The sequence below is a fragment of the Canis lupus genome, chromosome X (genome assembly GCF_011100685.1).
Source record: "Canis lupus familiaris isolate Mischka breed German Shepherd chromosome X, alternate assembly UU_Cfam_GSD_1.0, whole genome shotgun sequence".
In the NCBI taxonomy this organism is placed as follows: domain Eukaryota; kingdom Metazoa; phylum Chordata; class Mammalia; order Carnivora; family Canidae; genus Canis; species Canis lupus.
In genome coordinates, this window is record NC_049260.1 from 102,659,530 (window position 1) to 102,683,881 (window position 24,352).

At 38.6% G+C, this 24,352-nt stretch overlaps 1 protein-coding gene across 11 annotated transcripts in view; it reads right to left on the reverse strand.

Annotated features, from left to right (window-relative positions):
* ENOX2 (ecto-NOX disulfide-thiol exchanger 2) overlaps window positions 1-24,352 on the reverse strand; it is a 284,213-nt gene that overhangs the window by 20,950 nt on the left and 238,911 nt on the right. For all 11 annotated transcript variants that reach the window (XR_005386444.1, XM_038588296.1, XM_038588301.1 and 8 more), the window contains 4 exons: window positions 20,093-20,326; window positions 16,645-16,857; window positions 14,774-14,880; window positions 5,700-5,814 (listed from right to left, as the gene is read on the reverse strand). Coding sequence is in view for 10 of the 11 variants with exons in the window: in XM_038588296.1 (XP_038444224.1) it covers window positions 5,700-5,814; window positions 14,774-14,880; window positions 16,645-16,857; window positions 20,093-20,326 (669 nt within the window). In the remaining variant the exon portion in view is untranslated. The remainder of the gene's footprint in view (window positions 1-5,699; window positions 5,815-14,773; window positions 14,881-16,644; window positions 16,858-20,092; window positions 20,327-24,352) is intronic.

The following is a 24,352-nucleotide window of genomic DNA, read 5'->3' on the forward strand; positions in this document are numbered from 1 at the left end:
TGCTGAGCTGGGCAGTCCTGGTCAATACAGACTCATGTTGTTCCTTGCTCACGGGTCTCTTATTTCTCACTGAATTCTTCCTTCCATCCTACCTAGGGTATTTATTCCAGGTCTGTTCCTGTTTCCTCATGGTCTCATTTCCAGAGCATTTCCCTAATCAACAGTTGACCAATCTCTTGCTATATGGAGCAGCATGGGATCCATATATCCCTTTAGCTTCACCTCTCTTGTCTCAGAGGAAGAGGGTTCTCCCCTCTCTAAAGAAAACTCCATCTGAGTTTGGATCACTTCCTATTCTTTTCTAGGATTCCACTTCCATAATTACCCATAAGTACTATTTCACTCTCAAGCATCTTCAACCTCACTCTCTCCATGGCCCTTCCCTTCTATTGAACAATAAACAACAACTTAACTTTAAATTTGTTACCAATTCTAGTTGCCATTTATAATGCTTGCATTTGCTTTTGGTCAGTATCCAACTTTTTGACTTGTCTTTGTCCACTTTCTCTCCTTAAAGTCATATGTTCTAGCCCCTACCTCTATCACCCTACCAAAATAGTTCTTGCTCAATGTTGTCTTTGATTCCTTTCCTCTTTGTAATATCTGATAATATTGATTATTCCTACTTCTATAAATTCTTGTGGGCTCAATAATCTGATGCTTTTCCAGTTTTCTTCTAGCCTCTTAGGATTTTTTTTTCTTAAAAAAATTATCTACCTACCTACCTACCTACCTATCATCTATCTAAGTAGGGGCTAGGGGGTAGGCAGAGAATTCTCAAGCAGACTCCCTGCTGAGCACAGAGCCTGACATGGGACTCAATCCCAGGACCCTGAGATCATGACTTGAGCCAAAATCAAGAGTTGGATGCTTAACTGACTGAGCCACCCAGGTGCCCTTAGACTGCTCTTTTCCTAACTGCTCTGCAAACTCCTCTTTCTTTCCTTCTCCCTTGATATGGGCAGCTACCAAAGCTCTGTATTTAGTCTTTTGCTTTTCTCTCTCTCACTTGTCTTTGACAGTCATTTATTCATTCATATTCTCCTTCTACTTTCTTCACCATGGTTTCAATATAAACCCTTTATATTTATTTCCTAACTACCTACTGTCTGAAACTGATCTCATATTCCACAAATCAGTCCCAGGCACCAGTCCATTTTAGTCAGTGCTACTAGTATGGGTTTAATTTGTAACCACCTGCCAAAAAAAACCTTTATGTTGAAGCCCTTAGAATGTGACCTTATTTGGAAATAGGGTCTTTACAGAGGTAATCAAGTTAAAAGGAGGTCAGTAGGGTGGTCATTAGTCATACCATATGACTGATATACTTATAGAAAGGAGAAATTTGGATGCAGAGACATGCAAATAGAGAGAATGCCATGTAAACATGAAGACATTGATTGGGGTGATGTAACTATAAGCCAAGAAGTCTCAAAGATTGTCAACAAACCATCAGGAGCTAGGATACAGGCATGGAACAGATTCTCCCTTACAGTCTTCAAGAGGAACCTACCCTGATGACACTTAATCTCAGACTTCTGGCCTCCAGAACCGTGGGGCAACAAATTTCTGTTGTTTAAGCCACTCAGTTTGTGATACTTTGTTGCAGTAACCCTAGCGAACTAATATGACCACTGACCCTCCAATCACCCAGACTAGAAAACCTAGCCTCATCTCAAATCCTTGCTTTTTTCTTCATCATCTGTATCTAATCTGGCACCAAAGACTTTAGTTATTCTTCTGAAATGACTCCTAGCATCTTTAATCTCATGTTTTCTGTTACATCCTTTTACCATTTTGTCTTAGTTCCTGTTACCTTCACTCTAGTCCTGGGGTTCATCATTTCATATTTAAATTCCTATAAAAGTCTCTGGTAGATCTTTATTCAAAATTATTCCCCAAAAATATAATTCATGTTGCTTTTATCATACTAGCACCATGATTGAGACATGTTTGTAGGGCCATATTGTCTATTATGCTAAATATAACCATGGCATTCATGATTCCCCATAATCTGGACCCACCGTGTCCACTCAATCTTTTATCCCCCATTCCCATCATCCTTGTTTCCTTCTCTGAGCCCTATTCCTTTTCCTCTCCACATCAAGATACTTTCTTACTCTCCTTTTTCTCATCCAAACCTATTCATCTTTGAAGGTCCTGATCAATTTTCACTGACTGCAACTACTCTGGCCACACTAATATCTCTTGGCCTTGCTGCATTCTAATGCAGTAAATTCTTACCACTTAGTGCCAAGTGGTATTTCTTATATTTTATGTAAATTTACATACATTTCACCTCTATTGCCATCAGCTTATAGGATGCAGTCCTCGTTAATTAACTGATCAAACTGTTTAATAACACAGGGAATAATGAGAGGTGGGGGGGAGGGAAGGAATGAGATTGAAAACCAAGAGTAGTGAAAACTTTGGCTAGAACAATAAAGGAGAATGATCTCAGTCAGTATTTTCCAAATGTGTTCCCTGAACCACCAGCATTTAAATCGTTTAGGATGTCTGATAAAACGCAAACACCTGAACTTCATTATGGACCTACTTAATCAAACCTTGCGACCCATAAATCTGATTTTTTAAAGGTAGCCCAATGATGCTTATATACACCAAATCTGAGAACCATTAGTTTAAGTGGAGAAGGCAGACAATAGATGCTGAAAAGGAACAGCTGTTCTTAGGTTTACTGGGCACATGTACTTTTTATCATGGCTAGCAATAGAATGAAATAGTTTTGCACTATCATGGTTTGCTTTGATGTGATTCCCCCTCTTCAACACATTGCTTTGAGCACAGCAGTCCTTTCTTCTATGGCAAGCAAGAAGGTTTCCAGTACTGCATCACAAATATGGGCTGGGTAATACAGAGTCCCTTGAAGAATAAAAATTTTGTGGCACTCCAAGGAAAGGTTAACCAAGACTGCTCAGCTAGATTTGACTCTTACTTTCTCTGGGAGTAAAATTTAACCAGACACATGCTCTAGGCTCCTGGAATTCAAGTTTGGTAGCATGGAGAGAGAAAAAACAACTCTGAGATCTAGTGCTTACGCTTTTAATTGGAACCAAGTGAAACTAAAAGATTTAGCTGATTTAGATAAAACCTGAGGACCCACTTACTGGCTCACATTGAGCAGGATTTCTGCAGTTGACTACTACAGAAGCAAGATAACAAAATTAGATACGATCGAGGGGAAGAAGAATGCACAAAAGTCCTTGAATGAAAATGAATTGAAACCTTCTGGGAGAAAAGCTATTTGGTAAGCTCCATTAAGTCTATTGTAGATAGCTTTATTTGACAAAGCAGCATCCTGGCATGTGGAACAGGAAAGAAAACAGCTATAAGATGATCTGTCAGGGAGTTTCTAGTCTCTAAATGAATAAGATTCTGTGCAGTAGCCAATACAGCTTTTAACTCAAAAGAGATACAGAAGCAAAATGCAATTATATAACACTAGTAAGTGCATTTAATCTGAATCTCCCATACACACCCCCTCCCCCAATAACTCCTCAAATTCAGCAATTTATCAAGCAAATATTCAAACTTACGGTTACATTCATTTCAGGATAACACTGAATTAACACCGTAAACAATACTGTAGATACTGAGATGGAGATAATTCTATAAGTCAAAGATTAGTCAGCTATAAAACATGTTGGCTAAGCACTTAAGTAATTTGAATAGCTCAATTATTAAGAAATTCTTTTTTTAGCTGTTAAGATTATTGTATGCATTTGTAGTAATTAGTTCACTGTTCTGAAAATGCTAACTATCTACTGATTACAAAGTATTTATTCAATATATATGGAGGTTTAGATATTTAGGGATCTAACGTATGGCAGAAATACAGTAAATACAGATATAACAGCTACAAATGTCTTTTTAAAAGTCTAATTTGGAGGGATCCCTGGGTGGCGCAGCGGTTTGGCGCCTGCCTTTGGCCCAGGGCGCGATCCTGGAGACCCGGGATCGAATCCCACGTCAGGGTCCCGGTGCATGGAGCCTGCTTCTCCCTCTGCCTATGTCTCTGCCCCTCTCTCTCTCTCTCTGTATGACTATCATAAATAAAAAAAATAAAAAAAAAAGAAATTAAAAGTCTAATTTGGGATACCTGGGTGGCTCAGCAGTTGAGCGTCTGCCTTTGGCTCAGGGCATCATCCCAGAGTCCTGGGATTGAGTCCCGCATCGGGCTTCCTGCATAGAGCCTGCTTCTCCCTCTGCCTATGTCTCTGCCTCTCTCTCTCTCTGTGTCTCTCATGAATGAATAAATAAAATATTTTTTTAAAAAGTCTAAAAAAATAAATTAAAAAAGTCTAATCTGGTGGCTTTCTTTCCTTAAGAGTTTCTGTTCATGGAATGAAGATTCTAGGACCACTCAAGTGGCTATAGAACTGCTGACTTCAATATGCAAGTACTGGAACCAAGAAATTCTGATTTGCATTATAATCAATTGGATCTCTGTCTCTCTCTCACACACACACATACACACACACAGAGTAGGGACAGTTTGTTACGATATCTCCAATGTTTAGCACAGTGCTTGGCATGCAATAGTTATTAAGTGAACGAATGAATTCATTTAGCCATCCCAACATTCATGTTAAATGGTTGTATAATGTACTTCCTACAAGGGTGGAACCTGAGCTCAATGAGACAGAAGTCCTTCCTGAGTCAAGAGGAACACAGTTGGGACTAGAATTCAGGTGCTCTAACTTTAGGTCCCATGCTCTGTCCATGGTACCTTACTGACTCCTAAGACTACTTGGAATGGCTTACCTGAAAACACTAGTCTTTTGTGTGATGTTTTAATCTCCCTTCTGGTAATTCTCTCCTTGATTTGTTATGAAATTGAAGGGTGGTATAGTGTCACACTGTTCAACAGGTTTGTATTATGAGTTCACTGGGGACCCACGTAGTGGCCTGTCTCATAGTGAGGTCCTGACTATACTAAGTATGAGCAAAACCCTTTACCCAGACATCTGTCTGTAGACTGCTGTTTGGTTCCTAATAAACCCCTAAGTAACCATGATAAAAGGCAGCAGATAGGTAGATTGTCACATATAGATATTTTCCCTTAGTTGGTAGAGTCTTTTTTAATTTTGTGATTCTTTAAAGGAAAATATTTAATTTGTATGAAGATAAATTTATTAAAAGTATCTTTTATGATTTCTATCTTTGGAGACCTTCATCCCAAATTATATAACCAACTCCTACATTTTCCAGAATTTCTTTTGCTATGTTTCTTTCTTTTTTTTTTTTGTTTACATTTGAATCTTAAATCCATCTGTTACTAATTTTGGTATAAGGTATACGTGATATAGGGAATCTACTTTTTAAGATGTTTGGCTATCTATTTATGTGTAAGCTCTCTTATGATTCTTACTATAGAACATATTATTAATAAATCCAAATCAAATATAGGACAATGCTACCTAAATGTCTAGCCCTCCTAAGAGAAGAAAGTCCAATTTTAATTCAGTACTGTGATGGAAGATGGGAGTGAATAAGAAGATCCTATAGCCACAGGGTTGATATTCAGCCACTGTGTCCTTATATGGCTTTACCAGTTGTTTCTAGCTGGTTCCAGACTGATGGTTTTGTGTCCATACCTTACTGGATGTTAGAAGTTTTAAAATATCATACCTGCAAGTACATGTTAGTTAAATCAAACAAAGCAGAATTAACTTTACCTGATTCTTCTGTTTCTTTTGTTTCTGTGGTTTCTTCTATTTCGTCATCAGACATCTCCATTTCTTCTTCTCGTCTGATTCCCATTAATTCATCATTATGTATGTTGCGAATTTCCTAAGGTTAAAAGTTATGCTTTGTAGGTGGGAAAGGTTAGAAAACATTGAATAAATGAACAGAGTTAAGGATAAGATGGAGCAGGGTTTTTTGACATGTGATAAAACTTCAGAGTACTCTTAAGGCAAGGGAAAAGGGGCACATTGGGGCTGAGACTGTCTTGAAAGACAAAGCAGACTTTGTACATTCTGTCTTCCATAAGGCATTCTTTCCATATCCAAAGCTCTGGCAGTTGATGATTCTCATATCCTTCCTATGTTAGAAAGTACTGCTGGTCATGAAAGGCCTCTTACCTATAACATGGATTTCTGGACTTTCCTTGAAGGATTCTGCCATTTTCACTTTCCCATGTCAAATCCTTTGAGTTTGCATCTTTCCATCCTTTTTCCTCTCCACTTACAGATTTACTCAACAGAACTGCTTATTTTTTTTTAAAAAAAGATTTTTATTTATTTATTCATGAGAGATACAGAGAAAGAGGCAGAGACACAGGCAGAGAGAGAATCAGAGAGAGAGAAGCAGGCTCCATGCAGGGAGCCTGATGTGGGACTCAATCCTGGGTCTCCAGGATCATACCTTGGGCCAAAGGCAGGTGCCAAACCGCTGAGCCACCCAGGCATCCCTCTCAACAGAACTGTTAATCTAACTTTTGCAGGTTTAGAAGTTATAGCAAAAATGAGCTGTCAGGAGTGAAGAACTTCTATCCCTTCTACGGATAGTAACTATACTCTGAACAAAACACAAAATCAAACCAAGCCAAACTCCTAACTACTTGATGTCACTGGAGAATGAACAAAAGCAAGTATATCCTAAAGAGTTGCTGACATCTGGAAGAAGGATATGGGTCTCTCAGTTTTTTTCAGGGCCTTTTAGTTTGACACCAGACCACAGTTAGCAGCTCACAGGGTGTCTATATTTTTAATAGAAAACACTATCTTTATATCCTAAATAAATAAAGGAGAAAGCCACAGAAAATTGAGGAGGGGATCCCAGAAGGGAGACAGCCAAAGAGAGCGATATATCCAAATTCTGTGTATAATATCTGCTCAAACTTCTGCATGACCCTTGAACCATGGAAGCACATGATAGATTCCAAACAACACAGCTAAGTCTAAAAGAACTGAGATTTGAGCTGCCATCTAAGAGAGAAAATTTCCAGCTTAAATTCAGTTAAGTAAATTGACTGTTAAAAGAAACAAAGTCAGCCTTCTTTGGAAGAACATAACAGAATGAACATAACAGGATATAACTAGAACCTTAAAAGCAAAATATTCAAAAAGTGCAGGCAAAGTCCCAAATTACTTGGCATAAAAAGAACTAGGATGAGATGATCTGTCTTCAAGAGAAAAGAAAATCATCAGAGATCAAACATAAAATGAACCAGATATGAAAGTTAGCAGATAAGGAGTTAAAGCAACTATTATAACTATTTCAATGATAGACAGGAAATACATTCATAATGAATGAAAAGAGAAACAGAAACTTTAGAAAAGAACCAGCTGGAAATTCTAAAACTGAAAAATATAATTTCCAAAATAAAAGTTACCGGATGAGCCTAACTTTACAATAGAGATAGCAGAGATAGATATCTCTATGTAAAGATAACTTTACATAGAGAGAACTTAAAGAGAGAACAATACAGATTTATCCAATCTGAAGAACAGAGAAAAACTAACTGGAATCACAGAGAGAAGAGATTAAATGACTCAGAATACTTGAAGAAAAAGTAGTTTAAGATGTCTCAAATTTGATGAAAGACATTAATTTATATATTCAAAGAGCTCAGTGAACCCCAAGCAGGAGATGTGTGAAAAAGGTGTATCTAAGAACACTATAGTCAGCTGAAAACCAGAACATAAAGAGAAACTGTTTAACTCTTTAGTTAGGTAAACTCATTGTGATAATCATTTCACAGTCCATGTAGGTCAAATCATAATGCTGTACACCTTAAATATATACAGTACTGTATGTCGGTTATACTCAGTTAAACTGGACAAATAGAGAAACTCTTAAAAGCAACAAGAAAAACACAACACATTATATACAAAGAGACAATTTGAATACTTTGATATCTTTTGGAAACAATATAGGCCAGAAGTCAGGGGAACAATATCTTTAAAGTACAGGAAGAGATAAAAGTACCTGTTTATTCAGAATTCTATATGCAGGGAAAAATTCTTTCAAGAAGGAAAATGAATTAAATCTATTTTCAGACAAATGTAAATGCAAGAATTTGTCGTCCAAAAATTTGCACTATAAGAAATGCAGAAGGAAGTTCTTCAGGCTAGATGGAAGAGCTACCAGAGTAAACACAGATCTTCACGAAGGCAGGAAGAACTTTGGAAATGATGGAGATCACACTGGAAAAGCCACTTTAAAAAAAGTTGGCATGAAAACTGTGCATTTTGGAGCAGCTTACAATCATTTAGAGGCCACTTAATGTCTGTCAGAGACTTCTCAGCATTGAGCTGAGAATTACTTGCCTATCTTAGCCCCAATTGGGCCATAATACAGGAAATATCCAAAGCTGTCTGGTGAAAATTGCCTCCATTTAGGGGGATTATAAATATTTCAAATGGGTTTCTTAATAATTAATGCTATATTTAATCACAATCTCAACTAATATCTTCCTTTCTTATGCCATTTACTGGGGAAAATAATAATAATTTCCATGTCAAGATAAATTTTCGCCAGATAAATAAAAGTCCGTTTTGAAAATGCAAGCTACTCAATATTATCACCAGTAGTTAAGACGTAATAGAAAAATAGGAGTAATAGAAAATAGAAGTACCAACATAGCATCTCTTATGCAGGGGCATTACTTAGAAGAAAACAGTGACTTGCTTGAGAAAAATGAAGTTTAAAGGGCTGTGTCAAGAGAGAGATTTGCCATGTCTTATTCAAACTTGTTGCACAGAGAAGAAAAGAATTGCTCATTTCTAAGAATTCATTCTGTCTCAGGAGTCTGGGTTTCAGTTATCATCAAAGAACAGTTTCTGGCAAGGTGATTATAATGAGGTTTGACACTGGCAAATTCAAATATTGTACAACTTGCAGAATCAGGAAAAGTTGTGGTTGTCCTAGTCACCTAACGAAAATGTAGCCTGTCAGAGGGTGTAAGCAGAGACCAACTTTCAATTCACAAACATGTCATCGGACTCTGGGAAAGTTATTGTGTTTCTCAGAAGAGTAAATTGTGTTCCTTCCAGGGAAATGTCCGAGGGCAAGAAGATCTGAGAGCTAAGACATGCCCTGTAGCTGCTCAGCACCCACAAAACATCTTTCTGCTTCCAGCTGGGCAAGAAAGAATAATCTCTTCTGAGAAGTACAAAAAGTTCAATAACTGAGCGATATAGCTTATCTAGAGGTCTTTCACATCTTCAAAAAATCTCCAGAAATAGAAGGACCTATGGGTAAAATTTACCTCAATGCCTGAAAGTACTTCAGGAACCAGAGTTACTAGTTCCTTTAGTAGATAATGAAATGAGGGTAGAAAAACTAAGAGGACCCTTGTTCTCTGTTGTTTAGATAGGCATGCAAATTGGCAGAGGTTAGAGCTTTCTAACCATCAGGGAATCTGCTTTAGCTACAAAGAAACTAAGCCCTGTATTATTACTCTCCTATAAATATTCCATACAAAGCCACATGAAGGAGATAAAGGCAAAGAGAATATCACAGGTTAAAGGGCACCATATGAAAGTAAATTTAGTAAATGTATGTCTAAGTTAAAGCAAGTAAGTTTAAAATTTTTTAAAAAAATTTATTCATTCATGGGCAGCCCCGGTGGCGCAGCGGTTTAGCGCCGCCTGCAGCCCAGGGCGTGATCCTGGAGACCCTGGATGGAGTCCCACGTCAGGCTGCTGTATGATGCTGTATGATGCCTGCTTCTCCCTCTGCCTGTGTCTCTGCCTCTCTCTCTCTCTCTCTCTGTCTCTATGAATAAATAAATAAAAATATTAAAAAAATAAAAAAATATTCATTCATGAGAGATGCAGAGAGAGAAAGAGGCAGAGACACAGGCAGAGGGAGAAGCAGGCTCCATGCAGGGAGCCGGATGTGGGACTCGATTCCGGGTCTCCAGGATCACACCCTGGGCTGAAGGCGGTGCTAGACCGTTGAGCCACCCGGGTGGGCTCCCCCCAAGTAAGTTTTTAATTCTTTGAAAGCCTTACCTTTATTTTTTTTTATTTTTTTTTATTTATGATAGTCACAGAGAGAGAGAGAGAGGCAGAGACATAGGCAGAGGGAGAAGCAGGCTCCATGCACCGGGAGCCCGACGTGGGATTCGATCCCGGGTCTCCAGGATCGCGCCCTGGGCCAAAGGCAGGCGCTAAACCGCTGCGCCACCCAGGGATCCCGAAAGCCTTACCTTTAAAGCACTTGATATCCAATATACCTTTTTTCTGTCTTTCTGGTTGGGTCAAGAAAGCTCTACTTTGGTAAGCAAATTCTAATACCTTCAGAGTGAAGCACTAAAAGGTAGCATTTACCCAGGGAAGGCACTCTACCTAGCCAGGGTGTAGTGCAGGTAGGAGAAGGCACTCTACCTAGCCAGGGTGTAGTGCAGGTAGGAGAAGGACTCTGAGTCACTCAAGTGCAGGCAGCAAGAGAAGTGGCTGGTTCCCAGATTTGCCTCCTTTCCCATCCTGACACCTGGATCTGGTGCTGAAGCCCAAAGAGTGGCAATGACATGCCAAAACATTTTCCAGAAGTTTTCATTTGTAAATCTCTACCTGAAATTGACTGGGATGTGTCAATGAGAGACACTATACTGAAAAAGGAAAGCTAGCACTCCTAAAGCATCTATACCATTCTCTTGCCCACAGTGGACCTCTGATATTTTTCATTTAAACAGCAAGCTGTTAGTGATTTTAAAAAACACATTATAATGGCTTCGAGTCTGTTTTAATGGTAACTTTTCCTGATGCTTAGAAATTTGCACACTGCTCCACAATGGAGGAGAAAGCTCTTTTACACAGAATCAAACTGAAACCCAAGACAGAGGAAAATGCACAGAAAGAATCACCTCTGTACCAGCTGACATTTTAAATTTATCAGAAAGTAAGCAAATCATGATCATTGCACATTAAGTATCTAACTCTGTAGTTTCACGAAAAGTTATGTGAACTTAAATTCATCTTACTCATGTGTTATGATAGGAACATGGTTATCAGTAAAGCAAAGTTCCTTATTAATTGTGTAACAAAACTGTACTTACCTAGGCTTTCAACATTAACAGGATACTTGGTGAGGAAGGGGTCAGTTGAAGGAATGGAAAGGAACAGATAGCATCTACACTTACATAGAAATTTGAATCTGAGATATCATTCAGTATAATGAAGCAAAGCACAAACACAAGTTCTTAATGCCTGTTGTATGATACATATGGAAATAAAAATTAGGTTGATCCAAATTGTGTTAGTAGGTGTCCTGATGGCTGAAAGCTAATAGCTAGTATTAGTACACATGGGTTCTAAAATAGGGTATGTGGATGACTTGAACATCTAGTTGCAAACAGTTCTTCAGAGTTTGGAATGGTAGGCTTGGAAATCTAGAGAGAAAGTTATTTTAGCAATCACAGTATCTCCTTTTACAAGAATGCTAGCAATTATCAAGTCCCTTTCCCTCTGGCCCAGTGGTATAAAATCTTATACTGGGGAGGTTGCAAGGGGGTCTGTTCTAGTGCCTACTGCTATGGCTCTAGTTTCTATATATCAACTAAGGTTTAGCTTCTAATCTAGGCCAGCTTTTCGGTGAGAGAAACATGCAGGTTTTAAACAGTTCTATAGAAAAAGAGTTCATACAATACACAGAGATGTCAGTAAAGTCACTATAAACACGAATTTTTAGTAAAGAGGGACTAGCTTTCTCTTATTACCCTTTTTGATTGTATCAGCAGGAGCCCCACACACATATAAATAAGGAACATAAACCAATGAAAGACCCATTAGCAAACTAGTATGCCGAGCATATGCTACCAAGGTGAATGCCTGACTCCCTGAATGTGGGGACTTTTTCTTCTTGCTCCATAACCCTGCTCTCATCAGAGTAAGACACTATTGGCTGCTGGTAGGATGACAGTAAGACAAGGAGCAGGTAGTCTGTGACATGAGGAGATTACCAGCTAGGTTATTCTCAAAGGCAAATGGCAAAAAAGGCTCAACATCAGAAACCTTCATCTTGATGAAACCTCTGACCTAGGGGTTGTAGCTGTCATCCACAGGCCAAGAAAAAGCTGGTCTAGTTGATTTAAGTCACTGAGATACTCTGGTTCTCAGTGGGATGTTCAGAGACAGCCCCAATTTAAGAGGATGGTTGTTGCTTGCTACAGAGTTTCCTATTATTGAGTTAAAGTATGCAGAGGTTAAAAAAAGCCTGATTTAAAGAGGTATCCATGTAAAGTAGAAGAGGTCTTTTTAAGGTTTAGGAAATGCCATGTCAGAGGAAGGTCATTAGCTATATTCCACTTTCAGTAGTTTTACTTATCAAGACTGAGGTATTCAGGGTAGGACTTAATTTAGTCCAATCTGACAGGCAGGAAGCATTTTTCTGCATTCTCCCAGTCTACAAAATAAATCATGAAACATGTAGCTCTTGGCAAGTCATGCTAGCCATATCCTTTATCCTCATCACTCTGCCAAGGAAGCTCTGCTATATTAGGTGATAGGGTGGATAGCTCTCATTCTCTACAGGCCCATTGAAATGTCCAGTTTACTGACTATCTTTACTGAGAAGGTAATTAAACTCAAGTATATACCCACCAGATAGGTAGGCTTGATAGAACTATAGTTCTTATAGAGAGCCTTGATAAATAATATTCATGGAAATATTTTACTGCAAAGTCATTTATAGAAGGGTTGTAGTCTGGGCAAGTCAGTGCTCAAATCAGAGGCTCCCTTCCTCCTATGAAAAGACATTATTATACTGGCAGGGCTTTCCTCAATGGCTCTGGCAGTTGAGGCAGCTTCTTCCAACCCTGAGTATGGATACATGTGTACATGTATTGAAAAAAAAAGTAGAGACTTAATACTGCTTTTCTATAATTATAAGACATAATGAGCATTTTTTCTCAACCTTTAATTTTCTGAACTGTTCAAACTAAGGAGTTTGGATATTTTTAATTTTTATATTAAGCTCCACTCCCCTCCCCCCCACCTTGATCACTTTCTTTACCTTTCTAGCTCCCTGAGGGCAAAGACCATCTCGTCCTGCATTGCCTGTCATAATGCCTCAGACAGAGAATGTACTTTTTGTTAATGTTTGAATTGAACTATGGAATTTTGTTTATTGAGCCTCAACAAAGTTGGGTATCCCTAGGATTCTAAAATAATTTTGTGCTACTGTAAGACAATAGCTCCCTGTTTTGTTCCTAATTTTCTTTTTAAAAATAATTTAAGACATTACTAGCTTTGTATGACTCTACTTATCCATTGGGCTGATGTCCTCAGGGAGCTCTCACTGATTCCCAGATTCCTTTGCTGAGCCAGAACTGATGGCTCAGAAACTATCAGTTTATGAACATGGTTTGGCTTATTTTCCTCTAAATGCTCTTCATAGTTTTCAAATTGTTGCCACACAAACTATGCCATGTATTCTCATGAAGGAAGGAAAGAATAGATGGCTATCTTCATTTTATAGGTTAGGAAGTTGAGGTCCACAAAGATTACATGACTCACTCAAGAGCACGAGGCTCTTGTTTATATCAGTGCTCCAAAAAGAATTTCTAGTCTTGAACTGACCACTTACTAGCTGTGTAAACATTTCTGCATCTCAATTTCTTCACATGTAAAACATGGCTATCATGCCTACTTATTATCCCTTATGGAGTTGTGAATGGTAAACTGAAATATTATTTGCCATTTAGATAGCATTTATATTTTTTCAAACTCTACACATCTCTTATCTCATTTAATCACACAAGATTGGTTTCATTATTATCACCAATTTATAGGTGAAAGAGCAGAGACCAAGAATGGTTGACTAACTTGGTTGAAATCACAGGGCTGCAATGTGTCAGAGCTAAGATTTGGATTCTCTGACTCCAGATTCAGCATTCTTTCCACTATACCACATCTCCTGGGAGGCTCACATAGGTGAGGCAACCAATGTGAAAGTGCTTTATGAGATGTAAATGCCTTACAAATGCTATTAAACATTAAGGAATATGACAGCCTGCACTCCTAGAAATAAAGGGACTGCTACCACACTAGCAAAGAGGACCCAGAAACAAAGTTGAAAAAGTTGCTGCATGCACAGACCAAAGGTGTCAGGGGCTGGGTAAGGAAGTTGCTCACAGGAACAGAAGAACTTGAAGTATATGCCATTCCAAAGGCAGATCCACAAAAACAAACCTCCCATCTTGGTTTTTAATCTTGGACTCAGGATAGCAGCCTAATCACATCAGACATATTCTATGCTAAAAGTCACCTGAGCACAAGCACAGAGCTGTGTGTCAACCTTAATTTGAAATCAGAGTCCTCTGTTACCTTTAAAGCTGCCACCTATAATGATGGCTGAGTGGATTTGATAAAAGAGGCTCAGAAATTTCAATGCTCCAATGTAACACCAGGCAGCTTCCAGCCTCAACTGTCAAGATGCTCTAATAAATGTAAGACAGCCCTAATATTACTAACACTAGACACATGGGTCAGTAATTATTGTTGTACCCAAGACTAGCTAGCTTAGAGAAGTAAACTTACAATTTCACAGCTGCAATTTCACTACTAAGTTTTTCATCCAGCAGAATGCATTCAAGACAACACGTGCACATTTATTACCCTTTCGGCAGCACATGGTCTGGTCACAGTGACAGGCTAGAGAACACATTGTAGTGTTTCATTAGAGCCTTGTGATCATGGGAGCTTAGCACTGTTTAATTCTCACTAAACTCCAAATTAATAACTTGTTTAAAGAAAGAAACTGTCTCCCTGAGGGGCTACCAGAGTAAAAAGTTACCAACCTCAGCTTGTTTGCACCAAACGCTGATGTTTTTACGCTGGGCTTTTGTGAAATGGTCCCATGCCTTTTGTTTGGAGGCAGAATGGTACACAGCTACTATCTGCTCAACTGTGGCATCAGATCAGCAGTTGAATCAGGTTGAGGTATCATCCAGGGATGGCAAAAGAGAGGAGAAAAGAAATAAGGGAAGCATCAGGCTTGTTTTATCTTCTCAGGACACCACTAGGCTATGGTTGTGTTCAGAAAAGGTTACATGTGTTGGAGAACCATGATCTTAAAGAAAACTCAAAGGCAGAGATATCCATACACAGAATAAAGGAAACTCCAGAAGGTTTGGGGTTAAATGGTGACTAAAGTTTTAATACTGAAAGTCTGTATGTATTCAGGCAGGTGAGGTAAGAGTTGTAGTGAATGTGATTTAGTACTAATGACCCAGCACAGCATGGCAGCGAGCAGCTAGCTGTACCAGCTCCTTTGGACCACGGGCTTCTTTCATAAACTAGCCTTCCAAAATGAGCCTGCATGCTTCACTTCAACAGAATCCACCCTTTTGTTTTTCTGAGGTATATTTAACCAGAATCATCAAATCAGAACCTAAGATGAAGGGAATCTATTTTAAGTCTACATAGATAGGCTCGTTGACCAGAGAAATAGAAGTTTTGTGGAAGAATACTGTAAGTGCAGTCCTAAAGAGTATTTTTCATAGTCTCTTAAGATGTCAAACAGAGAAATATATACAAATATTCTGGTGCTTTTACCTAACCAGTTCAAGAGGAGGGAAACTTAGACATGACTTCTCTGGGAAAGGAACAGTAGGACTAGAGCCTTTTCCTGGGTGGCTGTTCACAGTAAGAAAATCCAGAGGTGTTCTTTTTTTTTCTTTACAGCCCTGATTGTATCCTGACTATGAATGATTTAAGGATTTATAGTCCCATGATGCTTGCTGCTCTTTTTTACTATTTGTTTTGAGGTCCTAAAAACATGTACTTTCTCAGCCTGGATTCTAGGCCTGTATATATTTTCAATATAAAAATGGAAAATGAAAGAACTCTTCTTTAATCCTAATTATGTGAGTCAAGTGTGGGAAGTAACATATGAGAAGAGTGGGCCTTAGCTGTTTAAAGCCAAATAATAAAGCTATACCCTTATTCTTAAGGTGAATATAGTTCCTTACTCAAAATATGTGCGCAGATAGTTGTATAATAGGCTGAACTAAAAACATCACTTGAGATTTTATTCTGATCTGTCTCATTTAAGAGACCTTGAAAAGGTTTGGAGTAGCACTTCTTTTTGAAAATGGCCATTTTGGTGGCTTCCCATCCCGCCCAGTGTCTACAACATCCAGAAAAAATACAGAAGTAGAAGAAAGTAAAGGGAAAACAACAGGTAGAAGTAGCAAATTTGGTTTCTATTCAATCACCCTGGGAAACATAATTATACTTTCACTAACATGTAGTACCTGAAAAACATAGTATGATAATGATGCAAATCTGAAGCAGAGAAGCTTACAAATGCTGATGCTGCTTCTAACTTTCACAATGAAATACCAAACTTTCCACTGAGGCCTGGGGGTACTTATCACTTACTTTTGAAAACAAGCAAAAGTAAAAGCACAAGATTGTGGCCTAGCTGTCAGTGTTTCTAAGTAGCTGAAAGAGATATACCCAAAAAAGTAAACATAGGAGGTACCCACATGTATCCCATTAAACCAGAGCTCAGGCATTTGACAATATAAGGAGAGCACAGGGCAAAGAAGGGATCCTTGCCCCATGCCACAGGATGGCTCTTTGTAGGCCTGGCTCTCATTCAGAGAATGTGGCACCTAAGTGAAGGGCTCTCTCACCCTTCCACAGAACTCTGACTTCCACTCACATTGAATGAGAATTCCGGACAGGGCCTGCTTAAATTTCTCCTTAGCTTCTTCCATGTCTTTCTCATGGGCAGCTTTCTCGTTCACCAGGCGGCGAACATGGCTGTTGGCTGACTGGATCATGGAGTAGAAGTTGTTGGCACTGCGACGGTTCACCTCTCCTCGCTCAATCCAGGTGAGCAAGGTCTGTACAGCTTCTGAGAATTTGGAATCATCTGAAGAGAGAGGATTTTTCAGATCACTAAATATAACCATGTCTCTATCTACCCAACATGCTGGTAAGGAGGCCGCCATGGCTCATTGAAAGTGCTTGTTAAATGAACTGCAGAGCTTGCCATCAGGGAAATACAAATCAAAACCACAATGAGATACCACCTCACACCAGTGAGAATGGGGAAAATTAACAAGGCAGGAAACCACAAATGTTGGAGAGGATGTGGAGAAAGGGGAACCCTCCTGCATTGTTGGTGGGAATGTGAACTGGTGCAGGCACTCTGGAAAACTGTGTGGAGGTTCCTCAAAGAGTTAAAAATAGATCTGCCCTACGACCCAGCAATTGCACTGCTGGGGATTTACCCCAAAGATACAGATGCAATGAAATGCTGGGACACCTGCACCCCGATGTTTATAGCAGCAATGTCCATAATAGCCAAACTGTGGAAGGAGCCTCGGTGTCCATCGAAAGATGAATGGATAAAGAAGATGTGGTTTATGTATACAATGGAATATTACTCAGCCATTAGAAATGACAAATACCAACCATTTGCTTCAACGTGGATGGAACTGGAGGGTATTATGCTGAGTGAAATAAGTCAATCGGAGAAGGACAAACATTATATGGTCTCATCCATTTGGGGAATATAAAAAGTAGTGAAAGGGAATAAAGGGGAAAGGAGAAAAAATGAGTGGGAAATATCAGAAAGGGAGACAGAACATGAGAGACTACTAACTGTGGGAAACGAACTGGGGGTGGTGGAAGGGGAGGTGGGCGGGGGGTGGGGGTGACTGGGTGACGGGCACTGAGGGGGGCACTTGATGGGATGAGCACTGGGTGTTTATGTTGGCAAATTGAACACCAATAAAAAATAAATTCATAAAAAATAGTGAAAGGGAATAAAGGGGAAAGGAGAAAAAAATGAGTGGGAAATATCAGAAAGGGAGACAGAACATGAGAGACTCCTAACTCTGGGAAATGAACTGGCGGGGGGTGGAAGGGGAGGTGGGTGGGGAGTGGGGGTGACTGGGTGACAGGCACTGAGGGGGGCACTTGATAGGATGAGCACTGGGTGTTATTCTATATGTTGGCAAATTGAACACCAATAAAAAATAAATTTATATAAAAAATAAATGAACTGCAGAGGATGAGGAGCCATGTGTGCGCACATGAGCACATAAGAGCACATGCTGGCAAGCTGAAAGGATGAAAGACCCAAAAAGTAGTCAGATTGGTTGTATTTTCTGAAGAATTTTCAGAAGGAGAATTATTTCTTCTTCCTTTTTTTTTTTTAAAAAAAAAAGTTTTCTCTACTGATAGTTTACTGATTAGAGTAGAAGTTTACTGATTAGAGTTTTCACATATTGGAAATTTCTTAACCTCCCTGATTGTGTGTGTGTGTGCATGTATATACTGTATGAATTAGCAATGAGAGAACTTCAGAATCCTACAGTCCTATTTTTTTAATAAGGAAAAGTAAATTTGAGTCTTGAGTTTAACTTGAATTTGATAGTAACTTTATCCTGGAACCATGAAATTATAGTGTTGGAGGGAGCCTTAAGAAAGAGTTAGTTATTCAGGTATAAACACTTACATTTTTGACCTTTTATAGCCTCATTCCTGCATTCAGTCCACAGCCCCAGGTTTTTCACTCGGTCCCAGTCACAATCTATTTTGATGTAATTAATTCTATTTCTACATTTCTCCACATCCTGCTTCTCTTGCCTGAGGAACCCTCCAAGTAGATTTCTGCAGCTAGTTAGGAGTTGTTTTCTGATGTTAAAATAGTAGTAGCACAGCTTATCCAAAGCTTCTGGTTCAGCTTCCTGAGATAGGTACTTATAAATTCTGCTGTTAAAGGCTCCTGAGAAAGAGAATCCATTAGCATCCAACTAAAGGCCCCTTCTAGGGCTCCGCATCCCTGTCTAGCCAGAAACCCTTATATCCCTGGAACTGTCTGTCACTGTGATTTGAACTTCTTGCCTCTTGTCATTTTTCAGTGCAAACATGTAATGACAGGTAAACCTCCCCTTTATAGCAGCTTTTTCTTCCACTACTTGCATACAATCTTTATGTTTGCAGCTCATTTTTTTGCATCAGGTCCACATAACCAACACATTCATCTTTAAAAAAATTCAAACCAGCTTGTTTGGTGTCCTATGAATATGATGTTTTACCAATGCTTTCCACCCTTCTAGCTTTTCAAAATGTACCATTATTTCTATGTCTCTACTCTGTGTTTCTCTTCTCTTAAAGGAAGGCAAAATCAATCCAAATGAAGGATTTCTTAAATGTGTGAATGAATCTCTTAGGCTATATGTTACACACAAGTTTGGTGAATGAGACCTATTTGGAAAGCGGAATTAGCAGCATCTTGCTGAGTCTAGAGCACAAGAATCAGGGAAAATTCATACCATTAGATCTGGGTTGGTATCATCAATAAGATCAATAGGACAGCAGCATTCATCCAATAAAATCAACCATACTTGGAGAATGAAAAAGACTGGATTGGAGCACCTAATGCAGGAGCCCAGGCAGGGCAATTAATATTAAATTAGAGTAATGGCTCTGAGAGTCAAGCAGGGGCAACAGAAACACAAACAAAAGGGAGCATTAGCAATGTCTCAAAGTCTCCATAGTCACTAGGTGAAATAAGTTTGGCCATTTTAAGTATTTAAAGAAGTCCTCTTTTGGTTGGTTGCAGCTAAGTCTTTGAGTGATCTAAGAATAGACACAGTGATCACTCTCTGGGCTCGCATTTTCTCATCTGTGGAAAGGGAGTTTTTTTTTTTTTTTTTTTTTTTTTTACCAGAGTTTTCCAGGGTCACATCAACTTCTATCATTCTGATTTAGAATTCAAAACTAACTTGTTATCCACAATGAAATCGGATGCTGACAGGTCCTAAGTAATGAATCATAGCTAAAATTCTCTGATGTAGAAAAGTGGGAAAAAAGCATCTCATCCTCTTATGTATATAGAGAAAAACACCATCTCTTGAAGCAGTGAAGGAACAGAGACACTGGAGTGAGGGACAAGTTTTTTTTGCTTCTTCAGTTACTTGGTATACCTCTCTAATCTGCAAAACTCCAACACAAGAAATGCTTAGGATCCGTGAGCGGGAAATTCAAATTATTAAATGCCAACAACACCAATATATCTATTAAATTTTCCCAAAGAGTTCTTTTAATCACAAAGCCTAAAAAAAAAAAAAACAAAGCTTAAGTGCTTTATGTACCTTTTAGTTTTTCAGCAACAATGCTGCATTCATGATCTGAATAGTGAACCACTGGTGGTGGGGATGGTGGGCGCAATCTTTCTTCTTCCATCCTTCTACGGTGGCGCTCCTCCCTTGCAAGCATACGCTGTTTGCATTCCCACTCATACAGGTCATCTCGAGCCTGTGCAAAATCAACGTGGAGCCGGCCTGTGTCCTTCTTGTCAGTGCTAGATCCCAGGCGAATGCGATAACCTGAGTGCACCAAGAGGGAGAGAGAGGAGTACAGGTGTAGCTCAATGAACTCTTTTCCAAGTTCAGTGCTTCAGATGTGGTTGCGGCAGGTGCAAGTGACCACATAACCTTGAATTCTCTCCCTACTACTACCAAGGTGAACCATCAAAAGACTTGGAGTATAGTTTCATTTCTGAAAACAGTTTACTATTCCATGGGTTAGGTAAATCTTGTTCTTAGGAATTCTATTCCTCTATCTGCCACCCTATCTCTGGTAGAGGGAGGCTCTATGGGTAATGGTATTAAGAATGAGTCTTATATGGCACCATGGGTTGGAAAGAATGGGAAAGGTAGCCTAAGACTGTGATATCTTCGGATAACTTCAGGAGTGTCAGTCATATCACCACGTAGAATTTTGATAAAATTTAAATGGATCAGCTTGGCATTCTGGTCCCCAAAACTGCTTCTTTGATGTATTTGACAACCTTGAATCACCTGTTTTACTGGGAAAAAATGGATATAATGGGGAGTGGTCTGTAAACCAAGTGATAAATAATTCGGGATCCTTCAAAAAAGAGGCATGTGCTGGTAATATAGTGGTATAAGACCAGGATTTAGAAAACAGGATTCAAGTCTATACCTCTACTTTTTGTGCCAGCTGTACTGGCCAAGTTAAATTTCTTAACAAAAACAAAAAACATTAATGTTTTATTGATTTTTTTAAGTTTCAGAAGCTTAGCTAGCTGCTTCCACATACGTTTATTTCCCTTCATTCTCAGCATAAGCTTGCAGAACTCCTGCCTTAACTAAAAATATGGACAATATATATGAAAAAATGGTTTTTAAAACCTTGGACATTGGGCGATGAAGACAGAGATCACTGAGAAACATGGAGCAAATGAAGTGATCCCTATGATTTCTCCAGTTTATTACATAGAGAGAGTTTCTAGGCCTCAGCACAGGGAGGGGAACTCAGTCAATCCATGGTGAGATTGAACTAGGAATCCAGGGAGTCTATCTATGGCAGATAGAGTTTATATGGCAGAACCTGGAAAGAAGAAAGTTATACAGAGAAAGAACTTCAGAGATCTGTGTGTGAAACACTCTCTGGAGCTCACAAAGGACTGGGAATAGTTCCTTTCCCCACAGCCAGGGCAGAAAAAAAAGAATATTTCACAGAGTGTTGCCTTAGTGGAGAAAAATGAGCCCTAGACTAAATCCTGCCCTGGTTCTGCTGAACCAAGCTTAAAAAACAAGACCTAAAAGGATAAAAAATTACTTAACTGCATCCCAGAACAAAGTTCAAAGATATTTACAGGAATGGAAAATATCTGGTACCCAACATGGTAAAGTTCACAATGTTTGGTATCCAATAAAAAAAATTACCTAATATTCAAAGAAGCAGGAAAATCATAAGATTTAAAAAATCAGCCAATCTAAATAGACCCAAAGTGATAGAGAATATAATTAATATACAAAGACAGGAAAACAATTACTATAATTGAATTCATATGCTTAAGAAATTAGAGAAAATGTAACTATATTAACGTGTAACAAAAAAGACATAAAAAAGAACCAAAACCAAATTTCTAGAGATTTAAAGTATATCTGAGGTGAAAAAAATTCACCGAATAGGACCAAGGCAAATTAGACACTGCAGAAGAAAAGGTTAATGAACTTGAAAACACAGCAATATAAGCTATTCAAAATGAAATATGGAGGAAAAGGACTGAAAGAAAATGAAAAGAGTAACAGTGAGCTGTGGGACAACTTCAAGGGGCCTTCTACAGTCTAACTGGGGCCATGACTGGAGAGAGGGGAGGGAATAGAAAAAATATTTGAAGAAATAAGGGCATAAAAATGTCCAAATTTAATGAAAACTCAGAGATCTAAGAATTTCAATGAAAGTTAAGCACAAGGAACATGAAGGACATTACACCAAGCACATAATAATCAAAGTTCTCAGTACCAGTAATAAAAAGGACATCTTAAAAGCTGCCATAGACTTAAGAAACATTATGTGCAGAGAGACAAAAAGATAACATATTTCTTTGGAGACAATACAAGTAAGAAGATAATGAAGTAACATCTCAGAGGAAAAAAAAACCTGCTCACCTATAATTTTACATCCAGAGAACACATCTTTCAAAAAGAAAGGTGCAATAAACTATTTTTTGATACATACAAATGCTGAAAGAATTAATCAGGAGCAGACTTGCATTATAAAAATTGTTAAAGGAAATTTAAGCACAGGGAAAATGATACCAAACGGAAATGTGAATACATACCAAGGAAGGAAGAACATACAAAATGTATGATTCCATTTATATGAGACTCTAGAAAATGCACACTAATCTGACAGACAATGGAGCAGTGGTGGTCTGGGGAGAGAAGGGAGGGGTAGGAGAAAGGATTCACAAAAGGAGTATGAAGGAAGCTTTTGGGGGAGGTGGACATGTCCATTATTTTAACTGTAGTGATGGTTTCACAGCTATATGTGTGTCAATAAAACCAAACATTATTTTAGAAATATGTGAAGTTGATTGTCAATTATTACACTTCAACAAAGCTGTTATAAAGAATAATACCCCTTACCACTAAAACTGCTACACATTCCTTTTATTTTTTTAAAGATTTTATTTATTTATTCATGAGAGAGAGAGAGAGGCAGAGACACAGGCAGAAGGAGAAGCAGGCTCCATGCAGGGAGCCCGACACGGGACTCGATCCCAGGTCTTCAGGATCACGTCCTAGGTTGAAGGCAGCGCTAAACCGCTGAGCCACCTGGGCTGCCCCCACATTCTTCTTAGAAAGAGGAAGAATAAATTTCATAAGCACATTTTGCTAGGGATCTTTACAGTTTACAATGCACTCTCACACCCAGTCATCTTATTTGACCATCTGAGCCATGAGAAAAATGGCTATTAACGATTACCTTGCCTATTCTCCTAGAATCATGGAGAGGATCAAATAAGAGGATGACATGAAATGAAAGCATAGTATAAACACATGACAGATATTGTGATGCTATGAGATTGGTATACCGTGCACAATGCCAGCTCCCTAAGATACTCAAACGCCAATAGAAAAAATGGTATTTCTACATTCCCAGCCCCTTTTCTAAGAGATTTTTGTTTGTGTTAACCTCTTTTTTTTAACATGTGGGAGAACAGCCATCTAATTCAGATTTCTAGCACTTATGAGCTTTCAGGGAGCAGGTTCAAATTTAAAGGACAAAATTTAGTTATTTTCACATCACTGATTGCAATCCCCTTTCCTCTGGAAGCCTTGAGAATGTTTCCAGGAGGTGGTTGTTGCCAGAAAACCGATTTCAGTGATGTTTAGATGGATATCTCCTGAGCAGCATGTCATCTTTTATATACAACTGTTCAGAGTTTTTCAAGACTTTTAAGTTCTTATTAAAATAGTCTATTGTAGAATGCTCTATTATTATTCCTAAGTGCTGTCAAATCTTCAATACATTTTATAGCAGTTAGCAAATGTAATAAGAATATTCTACATCTCAATAGCTAAATTATGGAAGCAGCCCAAGTGTCCATTGATAGACGAATGGATAAAGTAGAGGTAGTATATATATGGAATGGAATATATACAATGGAATATTATTCAGCCATAAAAAGAATGAAATCCTGCTGTTTGCAATGACATGGATTGGGCTACAGAGTATTAGGCTAAATGAAGTAATTCAGAGAAAGACAAATACCATATGATTTCACTCATATGTGGAATTTAAGAAACAAATGAGCAAAGGAGAAAAAAGAGAGAGACAAACCAAGAAACAGACTCTTAACAATAGAGAACAATCTAATAGTGACCAGAGGGGAGGTGGGTGGGGGGATGGAGGAAATAGGTGATGGGGATTAAGTAGGGCACGTGTCAGGATGAGCACTGAGTGATGTATGAAAGTGTTGAATTACTATACTGTAAACCTGAAACTAATAGAACACTATATGTTAACTGGAATTAAAATTTAAAAAACTTAATAAAAAGAATTTTCTACAGCTGCTTCCTCCTCTCCTTCTCTAT